Source organism: Hemitrygon akajei, chromosome 29 (assembly GCF_048418815.1).
Source record: "Hemitrygon akajei chromosome 29, sHemAka1.3, whole genome shotgun sequence".
In the NCBI taxonomy this organism is placed as follows: domain Eukaryota; kingdom Metazoa; phylum Chordata; class Chondrichthyes; order Myliobatiformes; family Dasyatidae; genus Hemitrygon; species Hemitrygon akajei.
Window position 1 is genome coordinate 3,730,769 of NC_133152.1, and position 15,801 is coordinate 3,746,569.

Genomic DNA, 15,801 nt, shown 5'->3' on the forward strand with positions numbered 1-15,801 from the left:
TCCTGATGACTTGCTTAATTTAAACCTACTAAATGCAGCTGTTTGTTCAACTTCAGTTATGTCAGCAGTCATTGTTCCATTTTGTTCTTCGCTTAAAGTGGGTAACTCTAGAGAATTCAGGAAGGTGTCCGTTTGGGTTATGCTTCTCCCTGGAACTTTGAAATATAGAGTTTTGTAAAACACTTCAAAAACTTCTTGAATTTCACTTAGCTTATTTTTTTAAAATCATTTTTGATCTTGGATTCCTAATTCTATGAGTTGTATTTTCTGCCAGCTTCCACGCCAGTATTTTAATAGACTTAGATCCACTTTCATAATGTCTCTGTTTCAGAACATTAAATTTTTCCTGATTTCTTGCATAGCCAAACTATTAATTTCATTCCTAATTTACGACAGTAGAGGAGGCCATTGATTAATATAGGGGAATGGGAAGTGGAATTGACATGTGGCCACTGGACGATCCAGCTTCTGGCAGATGGAGCATAGGTGCTTGGCAAAGCGGTCTTCCAGTCTACGTCTGGTCACATTGATATACAGGAGGCCACGCCAGAAGCACCGGACACAGTATATGACCCCAACAAACTCACAGGTGAAGTGTCGCCTCACCTAGAGGAACTGAAGGGAGGGAGGAGGTTTATTACTTGTTCTGCTTGCAAGGTTGGGATGGAGATCAGTGGGGAGGGGCAAATGAACAGGAGAGTCACGTACAGTGCAATCCCTGCGGAAAGCAGAAAGTTGGGTGGTTCTTTACTTCACCCTTCCCCCTCCCGATTTCACCTATCACCTTGTGTTTCTTCCTCCCCTCCCCCCACTTTTAAAATCTACTTCTCATCTTCTTTTCTCCAGTCGTGCTGAATGTTCTCGGCCTGAAATGTCAACTGTACTCTTTTCCATAGACACTGCCTGGCTTGCTGAGTTCCTCCAGCATTTTGTGTGTGTTACTTGGATTTTCAGCATCTGCAGATTTTCTCTTGTTTTTTACTTGCTGGGGATTTGGGATAAATTGAATATTGTGTAATCATCAGCAAACATCCCTAGTTTTGACCTTTTGAATGAAGCAACTTGGGATCTATCCAGAGGAATTCCTGCAGTGGACTGAGGTGATTGAGCCCCAGCAATTCCTTATGTTTGAGCTGTGACTCCAATTTTACTCCTCAGTCTTATTGACACTAGTTTGCCAGGTTCCCTAGTTAAATAGAGATATCAAGGGCATTAATTCTCAATTTGCATCAGGAATTCAGCACCATTATCCATGTTTGAAATAACCTTGTACTAACATCTAGAATCAAGTCATCCCAACAATGCTTATGCTGGTACCCAGGTTATTGGTAAGTCAGTGCTGCTCTACAACACTGTTAACAAAATTGTCTATAACTTTGATCATTGGTACACTAATTGTCTTGATCTGACTGACTTATGGTGTCAAAGGGTATGGAGAGAAAGCAGGAGAATGGGGTTTAGAGAGATAATAAATCAGCCATGATGGAATGGTGGAGAAGATTCAAAGTAGATTTATTACCAAGGAATATGTAAATTATACAACCTTGAGATCTGTTTGCTTACAACTAGCTAGAAAGCAAGAAGCCTGAAAGAGCCCAATTAAACAAAATTTAAAAAGAAACACCTGATGTAACCAAGGCAAGTACATGTTTGATAGACCAGAAAAGCATATAATTCAGATAACGGTAGTAGAATCACTTCAAACATGTATAAGGATTTAAATCTTAAAACACATTTGACTTCATACATTAACACAAAATGGGAGAAGGAAGGAGGGATAATTATATCTGAGGAAGAATAGACAATAATATGGAATAATATGGAGGTATCAATGGAAGTGTACCAGTTCACAGAAATGGAGGGTGTTCGGATGGAAAAACTTGATAAGATATTTTATTACACCCTCTCAGAAATGCCATTCTGGTAGCAACCTCCCTGTTTGCTGGAGAAATTGTGGAAATCAAAATGCAAACCATTATCAAATTTTCTGGGAATGCCCCATTATCAAAGACTATTGGAGTGGGATACACAGTGCTCTATAAGACATCTTTAAATGTGAAATTCCCTGAGAAAGTAAGACCATATATTTTGGGTATTTACGTCAAGAATGGTTGAAAAAAGATACATTTTTAATGAATATACTGCTGGTGGCTGGTAAAAAGACTCTTACTAGGAAATGGTTATCACAGGAGAGCCCAACCTTAAATGCATGGATGGAAATTACAATGGATATTTACAAAATGGAGAAGATAACAGCATCTGTTAATCATAGGTTGGAACAATTTGATTCATACTGGGAAAAATGGTTTAACTACATAACACTTCATAGGCCTGATTTTATCCTCACAAATCAATGAATATGTTGTAAAAAAAAGATCACTCCCTACTTGTACATAGTTTTCTCCTTTCACTTTTTCTTTCTTTCCTCTCTTTTCTAAAAGTGTATACCTCAGATAAATATTATGTGGAGATTAGTGGCATATATGACTATATATCTGAAATACATCTTATGGAAATGTTTGTTTGATGATGAACTTCAATAACAAATTACAAACAAAAAGTAACACCCAATATGCAAGAGGGAAATAAAAACAAATCAAGCTAACAATTGAAGCGAACAACAACAAATGAAATCAGTTCTTGCTTCAGACATCAACATCCTGTCTTTTCAGTCTACCCAGGCTGGCACTTAAATCACCAAACAATGGAAGAGCAAAAGTGTCTGGCGCCTTGGAGTGCGGAGTGAACATCATGGACAGCAAGCAAAATCAACTCTCGCTTTCGATCTGGGATGGCATTTAAATTGTGTAAATAGTGCACTAAGACCGGGCTACAGTGAAGGGCTCAGTACCTAGACCATGCCGCTCAGTGACTCAGACTCACTCCATGCCCAGATTTCACTGCTCAGCCCAAAGCTGCTTTAAAGCTCTTTAAATCAACTCAGCACCCAGAATAATCCATTCTCACACCGAGCCAGTTGTTTAGGCATTGAATCTCCCCTACTCCGACTTTTCTCAGCACCCAGAGCAATCCAACCTCGCTCCAACCCAGCCCAGCTGTATGGACATTGAAACTCCTCTACCCCTGGCCATACTTCTCCTGTCCATCTGCATCAATTCTGAAACACACCATCTCAGCTCAATCCTCCAACTCAGCTCATCTTCACTTGCCCTTCAGTGTTTGAGGTGATAATTTAACCCAATTTACTCCATGGGCTGAAAGGCCTATATGTTTTATGGTGTTATGCTTTTATCCAGGCAAGACATAGCTGATAATTGTTCATATTGTCAGATAGATGTAGGCACCATAACAGTACTAGGGCAACTTAGAGGAATAGCCAATTTTATATATTTAAAATAAAAACAAAGAAATGCTAGAAATGCTCAACAGATCAGGCAGCATTATGGAAAAAGAAAAGTTTCAGCTTGAAGGCTCTATATCAATTCTGAAGAATGTTTCTTTTTCCACAACTACTGCTTGTCTATTGTATATCTATTGTTTGGATTTGGAATATTGTCTTGTTCCATCGCCTTTGCTGTATCCAATGGTTTCATCTCTTTCTTAATATCACAAGGCGCCAACTAAATCAATGGGGACTAGCTTCTGTGATGCTGTGCATTTTAAATAATGGAGTGACATGGGTGAACTACTTTTGACTGAACATGTTGCAAATGTTTCAACTATGTCATTGGGCACACATATTGGATCTTCCCACAACTAAGAATAGGAACCTTCTTGGATCTGCTGTTCTCGAAGACCATTGACAACTGACTGCGGCAGAACAGCAGAGCTTAGGTCTGATTAGTTGCTTAATATTTACATGCCTTTGCTCAGTAGAAGTTGTTGCATTTTCACCAGGTTAGTATTTCACTTTTTGGTACTCCTGTTACTGTCCAGAGTCTGTTTCTCTGCACTCTTCAACTGGTAGGAGAGGTTGAATGAGGGGTATATCAAATTACATTTGCAATGGAGTGGAGTTCTACTGGTGGCTCACAACACTTTTCTGATGCACAATTTTTGCTATCTGATCTGTTTATAACCTATCCAATTTAATGCAGTAGCAGTGCCATGTTACCATGAGGTTCTTAATGTGAATGGTAAACTTTCTCCAGCATTGTTGTAGACAGGCAAATCTACACCAAGTAGAATTGCAAACACACTTTGAAGTTGGTTTATCCCTCATGTTTGCTGTTCACTTCTCAAACCTAAAACATTAACTTTCCAGATTCTGCTTACTTTTCCACATTTTCTCTTCCTTTATAGACCTATAGGATAAGCCAAGACAACCAGTAGACATGATAATGAGTCACTCATTAGTGTAGGGCAGCAGAATGGCACAACAGTTAGGACAGCTGCCTCACATCATTTGCGTTTGATCCATTGTCTATTTTGAGATTATATGTTCTCCCAATGACACATGGTTTCTAGTGCAAACTCCAGTTTTTTTCCTCATCCCAGAGATGTGTTAATTGTGTTTAGATGTGTTTTAATTGGTCACTGTAAATTAACCGAAGTGAGAAAGGAAATGGGAAAGGAAAGTGAAATAGATGAGTTTTGAGAGAGAATAAATTGCAGGGGTACAAGGAAATAGAGGGGAATTGGGATTTTTTTAAATTTAGAAATGCAGTGAGGTAACAAGTCCTTCCGTCCTAATGAACCTGTGCCACCCAATTGCATCCGCATGACCAATTAACCTATTAAACTGTACATATTTGGAAAGTGGAAGGAAGCTGGAATTCTTGGAGAAAACCCAAGCGGACAGGGGAGAATGCAAACTCCTTATAGACAGTGACAGAATTGAACCTAGGTCGCTGGTGCTGTAATAACATTACACTAACTACTGTGCTGCTCCTCATCCAATCTAATGATTGAATTAGATTAATCTGCTAGGAACAAGCATGGACAAAGTTAGAGAGATGTTGTTATACCTCATCTGTGATCTTTTTGCTTACTGTACACTTCTTCCAAGTTTGAGGAGAACTGGTCAGCTGAGTGTTGATGGTAGATAATGTCTCCCCACTTAGGCAACAGCATGTTGTAGTTAAATTATTGGATCTGTGCCCTGTGGTTCTATACTCTCCTGCTATTGGAAGCAACCTCTTCGCATTCACTCTATCTAGGTCTTTCAGTATTCGGTAGGTAATTCTGGAATGCTGAAAATATTTTTTTTTAAGAAAAAGCTTTTATCAATAATGATAATTGTGTAACTATTAAATTTCCTTAAAAAGTCTGGCTACTGATATCATTTCAGGAAAGGTACTCTGCTTACCCAATCCAAACTTAATGCAGCTGTGTTGGCACAGTGTGCACTTATTTATAATGGCTAAAAGATCGTCTGAAATTAATTGATATGATTCAAAGATTAGATTGAACAAGAATATTAGTCTCTTTAGCATTAAGCATAAATACAAACATTTAACATACACAATGCTGAAATTCTCTTGTCCATTATTAGCCTCCTGTAGAAATGGTGATTTGGAATGAGTTACAGGAAGGACACATGACAAATGAGTAAAAGATACATGTAATATACTTCCAGGACGCCTCAGATGGTGACTCGTGTGGCAGCAGAACTCTCAATGGATGCAATTAAATATTCTTGTTTCAGCCTGATACAGCTGAAAACCACAACTGCTTCCAAAGTCAGTACAGTTAGTACAATGTGTTTATGCGATTAAATAAACTATCGCTGCTTAAATCTGATGGAAACAAAGCTGATTGTGGACATACTCCTCTGGAATTGTGGGGTGGGGGTTGGGTACAGCACAGGATTGAAAGAAGCTGCAAAGGGTCATAAATTTAGTCGGCTCCATCTTCAGTACTAACCTACAAAGTACCCAGGACATCTTCAAGGAGTGGTGTCTCAGAAAGGCAGCGTCCATTATTAAGGACTCCCAGCACCCAGGGCATGCTTATTGTTACCATCAGGTAGGAGGTATAGAAGCCTGAAGGCACACGCTGTGATTCAGGAACAGCTTCTTCCCCTCTGCCATCTGATTCTTAAATGGAACCATTGGACACTACCTGACTTTTTTAATATATAGTATTTCTGGTTTTTTTGTAAGATTTTTAATCTATTCAATATACATATACTGCAATTTATTTTTTTATTTTTACCTTTTTTCCTTCTATATTATGTATTACATTGAACTGGTACTGCTGTTAATAAAGTTCACATAATAAACCTGATTCTGTCTCTGATTCTAAAAGCAATTATGATATGCATTGTTTGTGTTGATTGTGTTAAATCGGGCATGATAAATAATTTACTGTTATGAAAAGTTAACCCTTGTGTGCAGGTTAGGAAGCTAATCAAGATTTAAATGTTGTTACTGGGTACCGTAATTTAAACCTTTTGAAAATTTGAAGGAATGGTGATGGAAATTGTGCTGGCAACTTGTCACTGTTGGTGAGAGCTGAACATAAATAGTTTCAGCATTCTCAGTATTGGGTATAATTAAGTTACCTCAGCTGGGTTCACACAGTACCTTGAATAGGACAGCCGAGCATCAATGGAGATACTGTATAGATGGAAGGGATATTATTACAAAGGTCCATCGGTATACTCTAAGTCAAAGTGATACCTTCAATTAACAGACATAAGATACAGAGGAGAAACTTATCTTGTAAGGCTGTAATCCGAGCAGAGACATTGAAGCAATTTTCCATTTTAATATTTGCATGCAAAGTTGTCTTTCAGTGTACATGTATTGCATTGCTGGAAATCCCTCCTCTGACTACTTTCATTTGATTCTGTTTGCTGAAGGAAGCCAACAAAATGCAGTCCTGTATCATCTGTAGGCAACAATGCACTTCTCTGTCCGCATGGAGGCCTCATGTTTACGGCAGAGTCAATGACCAAAGAGGATTCAAAACAGTGAGTCTTACTCCATGATCTTCATTATTTGTGGTTTAAGTGTTTTAATTGTTTTCTTACATGTTTTAATTGTTACGATACAGCAACAATGGATATAGAATTGAGACAGGTTTTTTTTAAAAACAAATAAACATTTATTAAACTCTGCTCAATAGAAATGAAAAGTAAACATACGACTAGCTTAACCAGAAGTTAATTGCTATACGGCAACTCGAACAGTTCTTAAAGCGATAGATGCGAACATAGTTCTTAAAGTGATAAATGCAAATATCCAAATGATTTATACAGTCAATTAGGAGAGACTTTCCTGAAGTAACGAATTCCTCGACAACGTGACGTTACTGCTGATCCCAGCCAAAATATGTCTTGCCCGAAAGACTCACGATGAAGGAAATAAAAACATTTTGAAGGAACTGACCTTTTCCTTTGCGAATAACACTGTACCCAACCCTTTCTGCTCTCACAAGGCAGGGGCTATCTCGAATGCAGGTTACTATTTCCTGAACGAAGATCCAATAAGGTCGATCCTGTATAAAACGGCCGACAACACCAACTTTACTCAATCCTTCATGTTTCCGTACTTCGGTAAATCTTCACTCTCCAATACTTATACTTTAACATTAAATCGAAGATACATCAAACATAACTGGCAGTGATTTTCAAAACTGCCGGCACAACAATAATGTACCTTACAGTAGAAATTAAAACTCTACTTTAAAACAAAACTGTGTCATGAAAATAATAATAGCTATTAATTTATTATTTCATGCAAAAATCAAAAACTGTTCAAAGTTAAAGGCAAGATATTCAGGACTAATTTCTGGAATCAGTTTTCACAATGAAGCCTAATAGAAATCAGATTTCTACGCACCCTGATGCTTACCTATCGTTGTGGGGGTTTCAACCAGGCCATCTTGAAAAAGTGTCTGAACAACTGCCACCAGCGTATCACCTATGGGACCAGAGTAGCCAACACACTTGACCACTGTTATACCACCATTAAGAAGGTTTACCGTGCCATCCCATGCCCACATTTTGAAATCGCCTGGCTGTACTTCTGCGTCCATTGTATAGGCTGAGAATATAGACCATAGCACCAGTGGTGAGGACCAAGGATGTACGGTCAAGAGAGGCAAAGGAGCACTTACAGGACTGCATTGAGTGTGTGGATTGGCAATATCCAAGGACTCATCTTTGAATCTGAATGAATATGCCACAGTTGTCACTTACTTCGAGACCTGTGTGGATGGGTGTATGCCTTTGAGAACATACCGTAATACCCAAACCAAAAGTCGTGGATGAACCAAGAGAATCATAGAATGCTGTGGGCTAGATCTATAGCATTCAAGGTTGGTGATCCAGAATGATACAATAAGGCCAAGGCTATTTTAAGGGTGAATAAACAACTCTGATTGAAGTTAGAGTTTGAATCAGATGCATATCAGCTCTGGCAATGTTAGCAGGCCATTACTTCCGCCAAGGTGAAACCTAATATCATGAATGTCTCTGTTACTTCACTCCCAGATGAGCTCAACACCTTTCATGCACGCTTTGAAAGGGGAAATAAAACTATACCTATGCAAATCCCTGCAGCATCTGGTGACCCTATGATCTCCATCTCAGAAGGTGACATCAGAACATCTTTCAAGAGTGTGAGCCCTCACAAGTTGTCAGGCCCTGATAGTGCAGTGAAAAACTGTGCCAACCAATTAGCGGGAGTATTCAAGGAGTTCTTCAATCTCTCACTGCTGCAGGCAGAGATTCCCACCTGCTTCAAAAGAGCAACAATCATACTAGTGCCCAAGAAGAGCAGGGTGAGTTGCCTCAACAGCTTTCAACCAGCTGCACTCAATTGTACTGCTTTGAGATGTTGATCACAGCCAGAGTCAACTCTTGCATAAGCAAGCACCTGGACTGCTGCAATTTGCCTATTGCCACAATAGATATACAGCTGATGCAATTTCGCTGGCTCTCCACTTAGCCTTTGGTCACCTGGACATCAGACTGTAGTTTAAATTAATTACTGCTCAGCGTTCAACACTGTCATACCCTCAGTTCAAGTCAACAAGCTTCAAAGCTTGGGTCTCTGTGCGCCCTCTGCAACTGGATCCTTAACTTCATCACCAAGAGACCCTAGTCAATGAAGATGCCTCCCGGATGGATGTCTCAGATTGGGTTTTTGGCATTCTAGAGGGGGAGGGGGAGCAGCCAGGTTTTGGTACATATCAGCAGCAATTATATGGGTAGGAAGGATGTAAAGGTCCTGAAGAGAGACTTTGGGGAGCTAGGTAGAAAGCTGAAAACAGGACATCCAGGCTAATATTCTATGGATTGTTGCATATGCCACATGCCAGTGAGGAAAAGAATAGGATGATTTGGCAGATGACTATGTGGCTGAGGAACTGGTACAGGGCCCAGGGGTTCAGTTTTATGGATCATTGGGATGTACAGAAGTGACGGGTTACACCTGAACCTGAGGGAGACCAATATCCTTCCTGGCAGGTTTGCTAGAGCTGTTTGGGAGGGTTTAAGCTCATTTGGCAAGGGGATAGAAACCGGAGTGATAGTGCTGAGGATGAGGTAGTTGGTTTACAAACAGAGGCTGTGTGTACTGAGACCGCTAGCATGGAGAGGCTGATGATAGAGATAAATTGCAGTCAACAGGATGAGTTGCAATGTAAAAGGCGGACAAAATAGAAAAGAGTGAATACAGGGCTGAAGGTGTTATATTTGAATGCGCACAATATACGGAATAAGGTAGATGAACTTGAAGCACATTTATGCATTGGCATATATGATGTGGGCATCACTGAGTCATGGCTGAAAGAAGATTATAGCTGGGAACTTAATGTCCAAGGACAGACGAATAGGCAGAGGGCGTTGTGTGGCTTGTTGATAAAAAATGAAATCAAATCATTAGAAGAAGGTGAGATAGGGACAGAAGATGTTGAATCATTGTGAGTAGAATGCAAGGATAAAAAGACTGTGAAGGGAGTTACATACAGATCCCTAAACATTAGTAAAGATGTGGTCCACAAATGACAAAGGTTGATAGAAAATGCTTGCTAAAAGGCCAAAATTACAATCATCATGGGGGATTTCGATATGCAGGTATATTAGGAAAATCAGGTTGGTGCTGGATCCCAGGAGGGGTAATTTCTACAATGCCTACAAGATGGCTTTTTTAGAGAAGCTCATGGTTGAACCCACCAGGGGATCAGCTATTCTGGATTGGGTGTTGTGCAATGAACCAGAATTGATTAGAGAGCTAAAGGCAAAGGAACCCTTAGGGCCATGTAATCATAATATGATGGAGTTCACCCTACATTTGGAGAGGTAGAAGCTAAAGTCAGATGTATCAGCATTACTTTGGTATAATGGGATTACAGAGGCATGACAGAAAAGCTGGCTGAACTTGATTAGAAAAGAACACTAGCAGGGATGAGGGCAGAGTAGTAATGGCTGGAATTTCTAGGAGCAATTCAGAAGGTACAGGATATATACATCCTGAAGAGGAAGAAGTATTGTAAAGGCAAGATGATGCATCCGTGGCTGACAAGAGAAGTCAGCAAAAATAAAAGCCAAAGAGAGGACATAATATAGAGCAAAAGTGGAAATTTGGAAGATTGGCAAGCTGTTAAAAACCAACAAATGGCAACTAAAGTCATAAAGAAGGAGAATAGACAATAGGTGCAGAAGTAGACCATTCGGCCCTTTGAGTCTGCACCACCATTCTGAGATCATGGCTGATCATCTACTATCAATACCCGGTTCCTGCCTTGTCCCCATATCCCTTGATTCCCCTATCCATAAGATACCTATCTAGCTCTTTCTTGAAAGAAGATGGAATATGAAGGGAAGCTAGGCAATAATATTAAAGAGAGTACAATAAGTTCCTTCAGATACATGAAATGTAAAAAAAAAGGTGAGAGTAGGTATCAGATGCCCGGAAAATGATGTTGGGGAGGTAGTCTTGGGGGACAAATTAATTAAGTATTTTGTATAGTGTGAAAGACACTAGCAGTAGGCTGGATGTTCAAGAGTCTCAGGCGGCAGAAGTATGTAAAGTCACCATTACTACAGAGACGATTCTTGGGAAACTGAAAGGTATGAAGCTTGATGAGTGACCTGGACCTTATAGTATGTACCACAGTGTTCTGAAAGAGATGGCTGAAAAAATTGTGGAGGAATTCAAAGCTACATTTAATGTCAGAGAAATCTATGTAATATGCATCCTGAAATTCTTTTTCTTTGCATCCGTCCATGAAACTAGAGGAGTGCCCCAAAGAATGAATGACAGTTAAATGTTAGAAACCCAAAGCCCCTCACTACCCCCTCCCATGCATAAGCAGCAGCAAAGCAATGATACCTCTCCTCCATCAGCAAAAAAAAGCATTAGCAACCCCCACCAAGCACTGAAGCGTGTAGCAAAGCATCTATAAAGACACAGACTTGCAGTACCCCAAAGCCTACTTGTTTACCCAGTAATTCGACATACCACAGTGTGTGTGTGACCCTCTCTCCCTCCCTCCCCCTCTCGCCCCTCTCTCTCTCCCTCTCCCCTCTCTCTTCCCCTCTCTCCCCCTCTCTCTCTCCCCCTCTCTCCCCCCCTTCTCTTTCTCCCTCCCTACTAAAGGAAAAAGAGGTGCCCCATTTCACAGCAAGTGGGGAGACATAACAAACAACTTGCTCATTTACGATGTTAAAAGTCTTGCGGCGCTCTTTCCAAGCTCTGTGCGCAAAGAACTCTGGTCTCTGGGCACACAACCAGCAGCCAGTTCTCTGCTTACGATCTTCCATCTCTGATTTCCTGCAGGTCCGCCCACCTCCAGAGCCACAAAATCCCAAGACCCCGAAGGCGTGCTAGTCTTCTGAGCCACGTCCTTGATATGTTGAATAGCGGCCAGTAGTGAGACCCTGAGAGTGCAAAAAACCAAGTCCGTGTGTAATTCCAGGTCAGGGTCTTCAAAAGAACACTGAAAAGGAAAAATAGAGATATTAAAGTTAGAAATAGAGCTGTTTCCGAAGATGTCGCCGTTAGGCTTCATCATCTCCTAAGTTCCATCCCTCCACTTAGGAATTAGTAATGATCCTTCAAGATCAATTGATTCTGGCATGGTTCTGGAGGAATAAAAAATTGTAAATGTTACTCCGCTCTTCAAGAAGGGTGAGAAGCAAAAGAAAGGAATTTATAGGCCAGTTAGTCTGAGCTCAGTGGTTCGGAAAATGTTGGTGTAGATTGTTAAGGATGTGGTTTTGGGGTACTTGGAGGCTCTTGATAAAATAGTCTGTAATCAGCAAGGTTTCCTTAAGGGAAAATCTTGCCTGACTAATCTGTTGGAATTCTTTGAATAACAAGCAGGATAGACAAGGGGGAATTGGTTGATGTTGTGTACTTGGATTTTCAGAAGGCCTTTGACAACATGCCACTCATGAGACTACTTAACAAGTTAGGAGCCCATGGTATTACAGGAAAGATACTAACATGGATAGAGCATTGGCTGATTGGCAGGGGGAAAAGAGTGGGAATAAAGGGAGACTTAGTGTTCCACATGTGTTGGGGTTGCTTCTTTTTACATTATATGTCAATGACTTGGATGACGGCTTTATAGCCAAGTTTGCTGATAATATTAAGATAGGAGGAGAGGCAGGTAGTTTTGAGGAAGTTGAGAGGCTATCTAAGGACTTAGACAGATTAGGCAGATAGGCAAAGAAGCGGCAGATAAAATACAGTGTCGGGAAGTGTATGGATATGCACTTCGATAGAAGAAATAAAAGGGTAGAGTGTTTTCTAAATGGAGAGAACATCCAAAAATCTTGGGAGTCCTTGTGCAGGATTCCCTAAAGCTTAATTTGTAGGTTGAGTCAGTAGTGAATATAGCAAATGTGATGTTAATATTCATTTTGAGAGGACCAGAATACAAAAGCAGGGATGTAATGTTGAGGCTTTATAAAGCACTTGTGAGGCATCACTTGGAGTATTGTGAACAGTTTTGGGCCTTTAATCCAAGAAAGGAAGTGCTGACATCAGAGAGAGTTCAGAGGAGTTCCGTGAAAATGATTCCGGGTTTGAAAGGCTTGTTATACGAGGAGAGTTTGATGGCTCAGGGCCGCTACTGACTGGAATTCAGAAGAATAAGGGGTGACCTTTCGAATGCTGAGAGACCTAGACAGAGTGGTGGGGGAGTCTAAGACCAGAGGACACAGCCTCAGAATAGAGGAACGTCCTTTTAGAAAGGAGATGAGGATAAATTTCTTTAGACAGAGAACAGTGATCTGTGGAATTCACTGTATATATCCCTTGAATATATACTTTACAAGAACATAACCTGGTATCTGTATAAAGAATATCACATGTACAAAGTGATTGTTAGGATCTAAAGGTGAAAATGTTTACCTTTCTCTGGCAAACGGTCTGAACTTTTATTGTGGTTGTTGGATTCTGGTGTTTAAATCCAAGGCTCTTTAGTCAGGAATGAGAAATAAAACTTCTTGTTTCATGATTGTCTTTTCAAAAGTTGATGAGGAAGTTGAAGCAAACAGGGACAGAGGGTCTTACTATTTGGAGAGAGAAACTAAAGATGGCCCGTGGCTGTGGGACTCTTTCTTGAGGGCTTTCGTGGTTTGATGTTTAATGTCCTCAACACCCAACGTGTTCTGCTGTTGTAGACTCCTTTTTGGAGGACTCTGCGATTCATGTTCCATGTGCTTATGGTTATTCGTTTCGCTATTTGGCTCTGCATCTGAGGCTTGCAGTCATTGGCACAGCGCTAAACTGAACTGACAGTGGTTGTCACTCGTGGACTGTTTTGGGGTCTCTGTGATGTGATGTTTAATATTCTGTGTGTTATTTGCTCACTTCTAATGTTTGCGTGATTTGTTCTTTATTTTCATGCATTGTGTTTTGATGTTGTCCCTAAATGGGTTCTGTGGTGTTTCAGGATGCCTGCAGGAAGATGAATCTCAGGGTTATGTACTGTATACATTCTTTGATAATATATGTACTTTGAAACAGCTACTTTTATACCCAGAGATAAGAGAAATTCCATTCAAATCTGTAGATGGGAGACAACTAATTAGAAAATACTTATTCAATATTGCAGTTAAATTTAAACAATGAAAAAGCACTTGGTCACTCGATGAAGTACAAAGAAGCTTCTAGAATTGTACTTTGTATAGCAACTAGAGGCTATCAAACTGTTAGCATATAAAGGCCACTTAAAATACAAGCGGATAATTAATTGTTAAACTGCAAAGAAAATGACAATTAAAGTTAAACATTCCAATCTGATGTGGTAGAATCAAAATTTCCATATTACAGGTCAGGATAAAATAAACACCATTTTTTCTCTAAACTATATCCCATGCCTCAAATTATATATTCACATTCTGTTCCAATGGGTTTCTTCCATATCAGTAAGTTGGATATGTAAGTGTATGTAAGCTGTTGAAGTTTTACTCCCTGAGTGAAAGAAGCCTGTAGTTATGCATTCTCTTTGGTGTAATAACATACCACGTGGATGGCATTATTTTTATCCTGAAGAGGTTATTAGTCTTTGCAAATATATGGTATGTACCTTTTTTCCCCTTGACATCATACATTATTCTGACCCCATTTTATTTAGCACCTCAGAGTAACCAGTCACTCACAATATTTTTTTCCAGTCTGCTCAGTTGTTGTATACCATTAAACAGTCACATTTGTGTTTCTCTGACTTTTGTTTTTGTATTCATTACCATAGGATGTGAATCCTAGAGTGCCTGACTCCAAAAAACTTTAAGATTACCTGGCCAAAAAGACTGCAGCTATTTAAGACAACTCTCCACTATCTTTTTAAGCACAATAAGAGATGGACAATAAGTCTGGTCTTGCCAATGTAGCTTACATCCTATTAAATATCTTTTTAAATACCTGCATCTGTTACCTCGATAATTACAATCCACTTCTACTCCTCCATGACTTTTAAGTTGTTCCAGCATTCCTGAACTCAGTGACTTGCAGTAGCTACCATTCAAGCAGAAACTCAGTTCTATAGTTCATACCTTCACTTCAAGTTGGTCATTGTTTTGTGTTGGCAGCCTCTAACCTCCATTCCCTTGAGATGCCAGTAGTCCTCCAGTTATGGCTTCTTGCACAATACTGAATTAATCACTTCACTATTGTTGGGAATGCTATTCCTGGGAATACCTTTAGCAGTCTACTGTACATCCAAAAGTTTTGGAATTTTCTTTGTGCAACCATTGCATCTCTCCTTTATCTCGTTCTTAAGTCCTATCTCACAGCCAAGCTATTGGCAATCTGCCCTGAAATTGTGTGATGATCCACTTTGGAAGCATCTCAGGCTGTTTTACAATGATAAAGAGGCGCCACAGTAGTGTAGCAGTTAATACGATGTTTTATTACAACTTGGGGTGTTGGAGTTCAAACTTCAATTCCAGTGCCAACTGTACGTTCTTCCTGTGACTGCATGGGCTTCCTCCGAGTGCTCTGGTTTCCTCCCACAGTCCAAAGTTGTACCAGTGCCATTGTAACACTAGCCTTATCACAGGACAATGTGTTAAATGGGTGGGCTGCTGGGCAGCGCAATTCATTGGTCCATGCTGTATCTCTAAGTATAAATAAATAAATACATTAATTTGTTGCCATTACATGCAGTGGGACATTGATTGATGCTGCTCATTTGCCCTTTGTAAAGTTCAATACATTCAGACATTGTTTAGGTTAGTAGTAGTTTTGTTTTCCCATTGAATCAAAGTTTGTTCCCTTGCAAAGAACTTAAATCTTTTCTCAGATTGCCGTTCTCTTTTTCCATCTTTTTATTATCATTATTAATAACAACAAAATAAAATTGATACATAATGAGATTACACGCAAACATATTTCAACTAACTATAAAAGATTACAAGAGCAATGATTACAGTAT

The 15,801-nt window shown here is 39.8% G+C and overlaps 1 protein-coding gene across 2 annotated transcripts in view; it reads left to right on the forward strand.

Moving 5' to 3' along the window:
• The window catches only part of usp48 (ubiquitin specific peptidase 48), a 249,502-nt gene that overhangs the window by 197,136 nt on the left and 36,565 nt on the right, over window positions 1-15,801 (forward strand). For both annotated transcript variants that reach the window (XR_012096644.1, XM_073031653.1), the window contains exon 19: window positions 6,767-6,877. Coding sequence is in view for 1 of the 2 variants with exons in the window: in XM_073031653.1 (XP_072887754.1) it covers window positions 6,767-6,877 (111 nt within the window). In the remaining variant the exon portion in view is untranslated. The remainder of the gene's footprint in view (window positions 1-6,766; window positions 6,878-15,801) is intronic.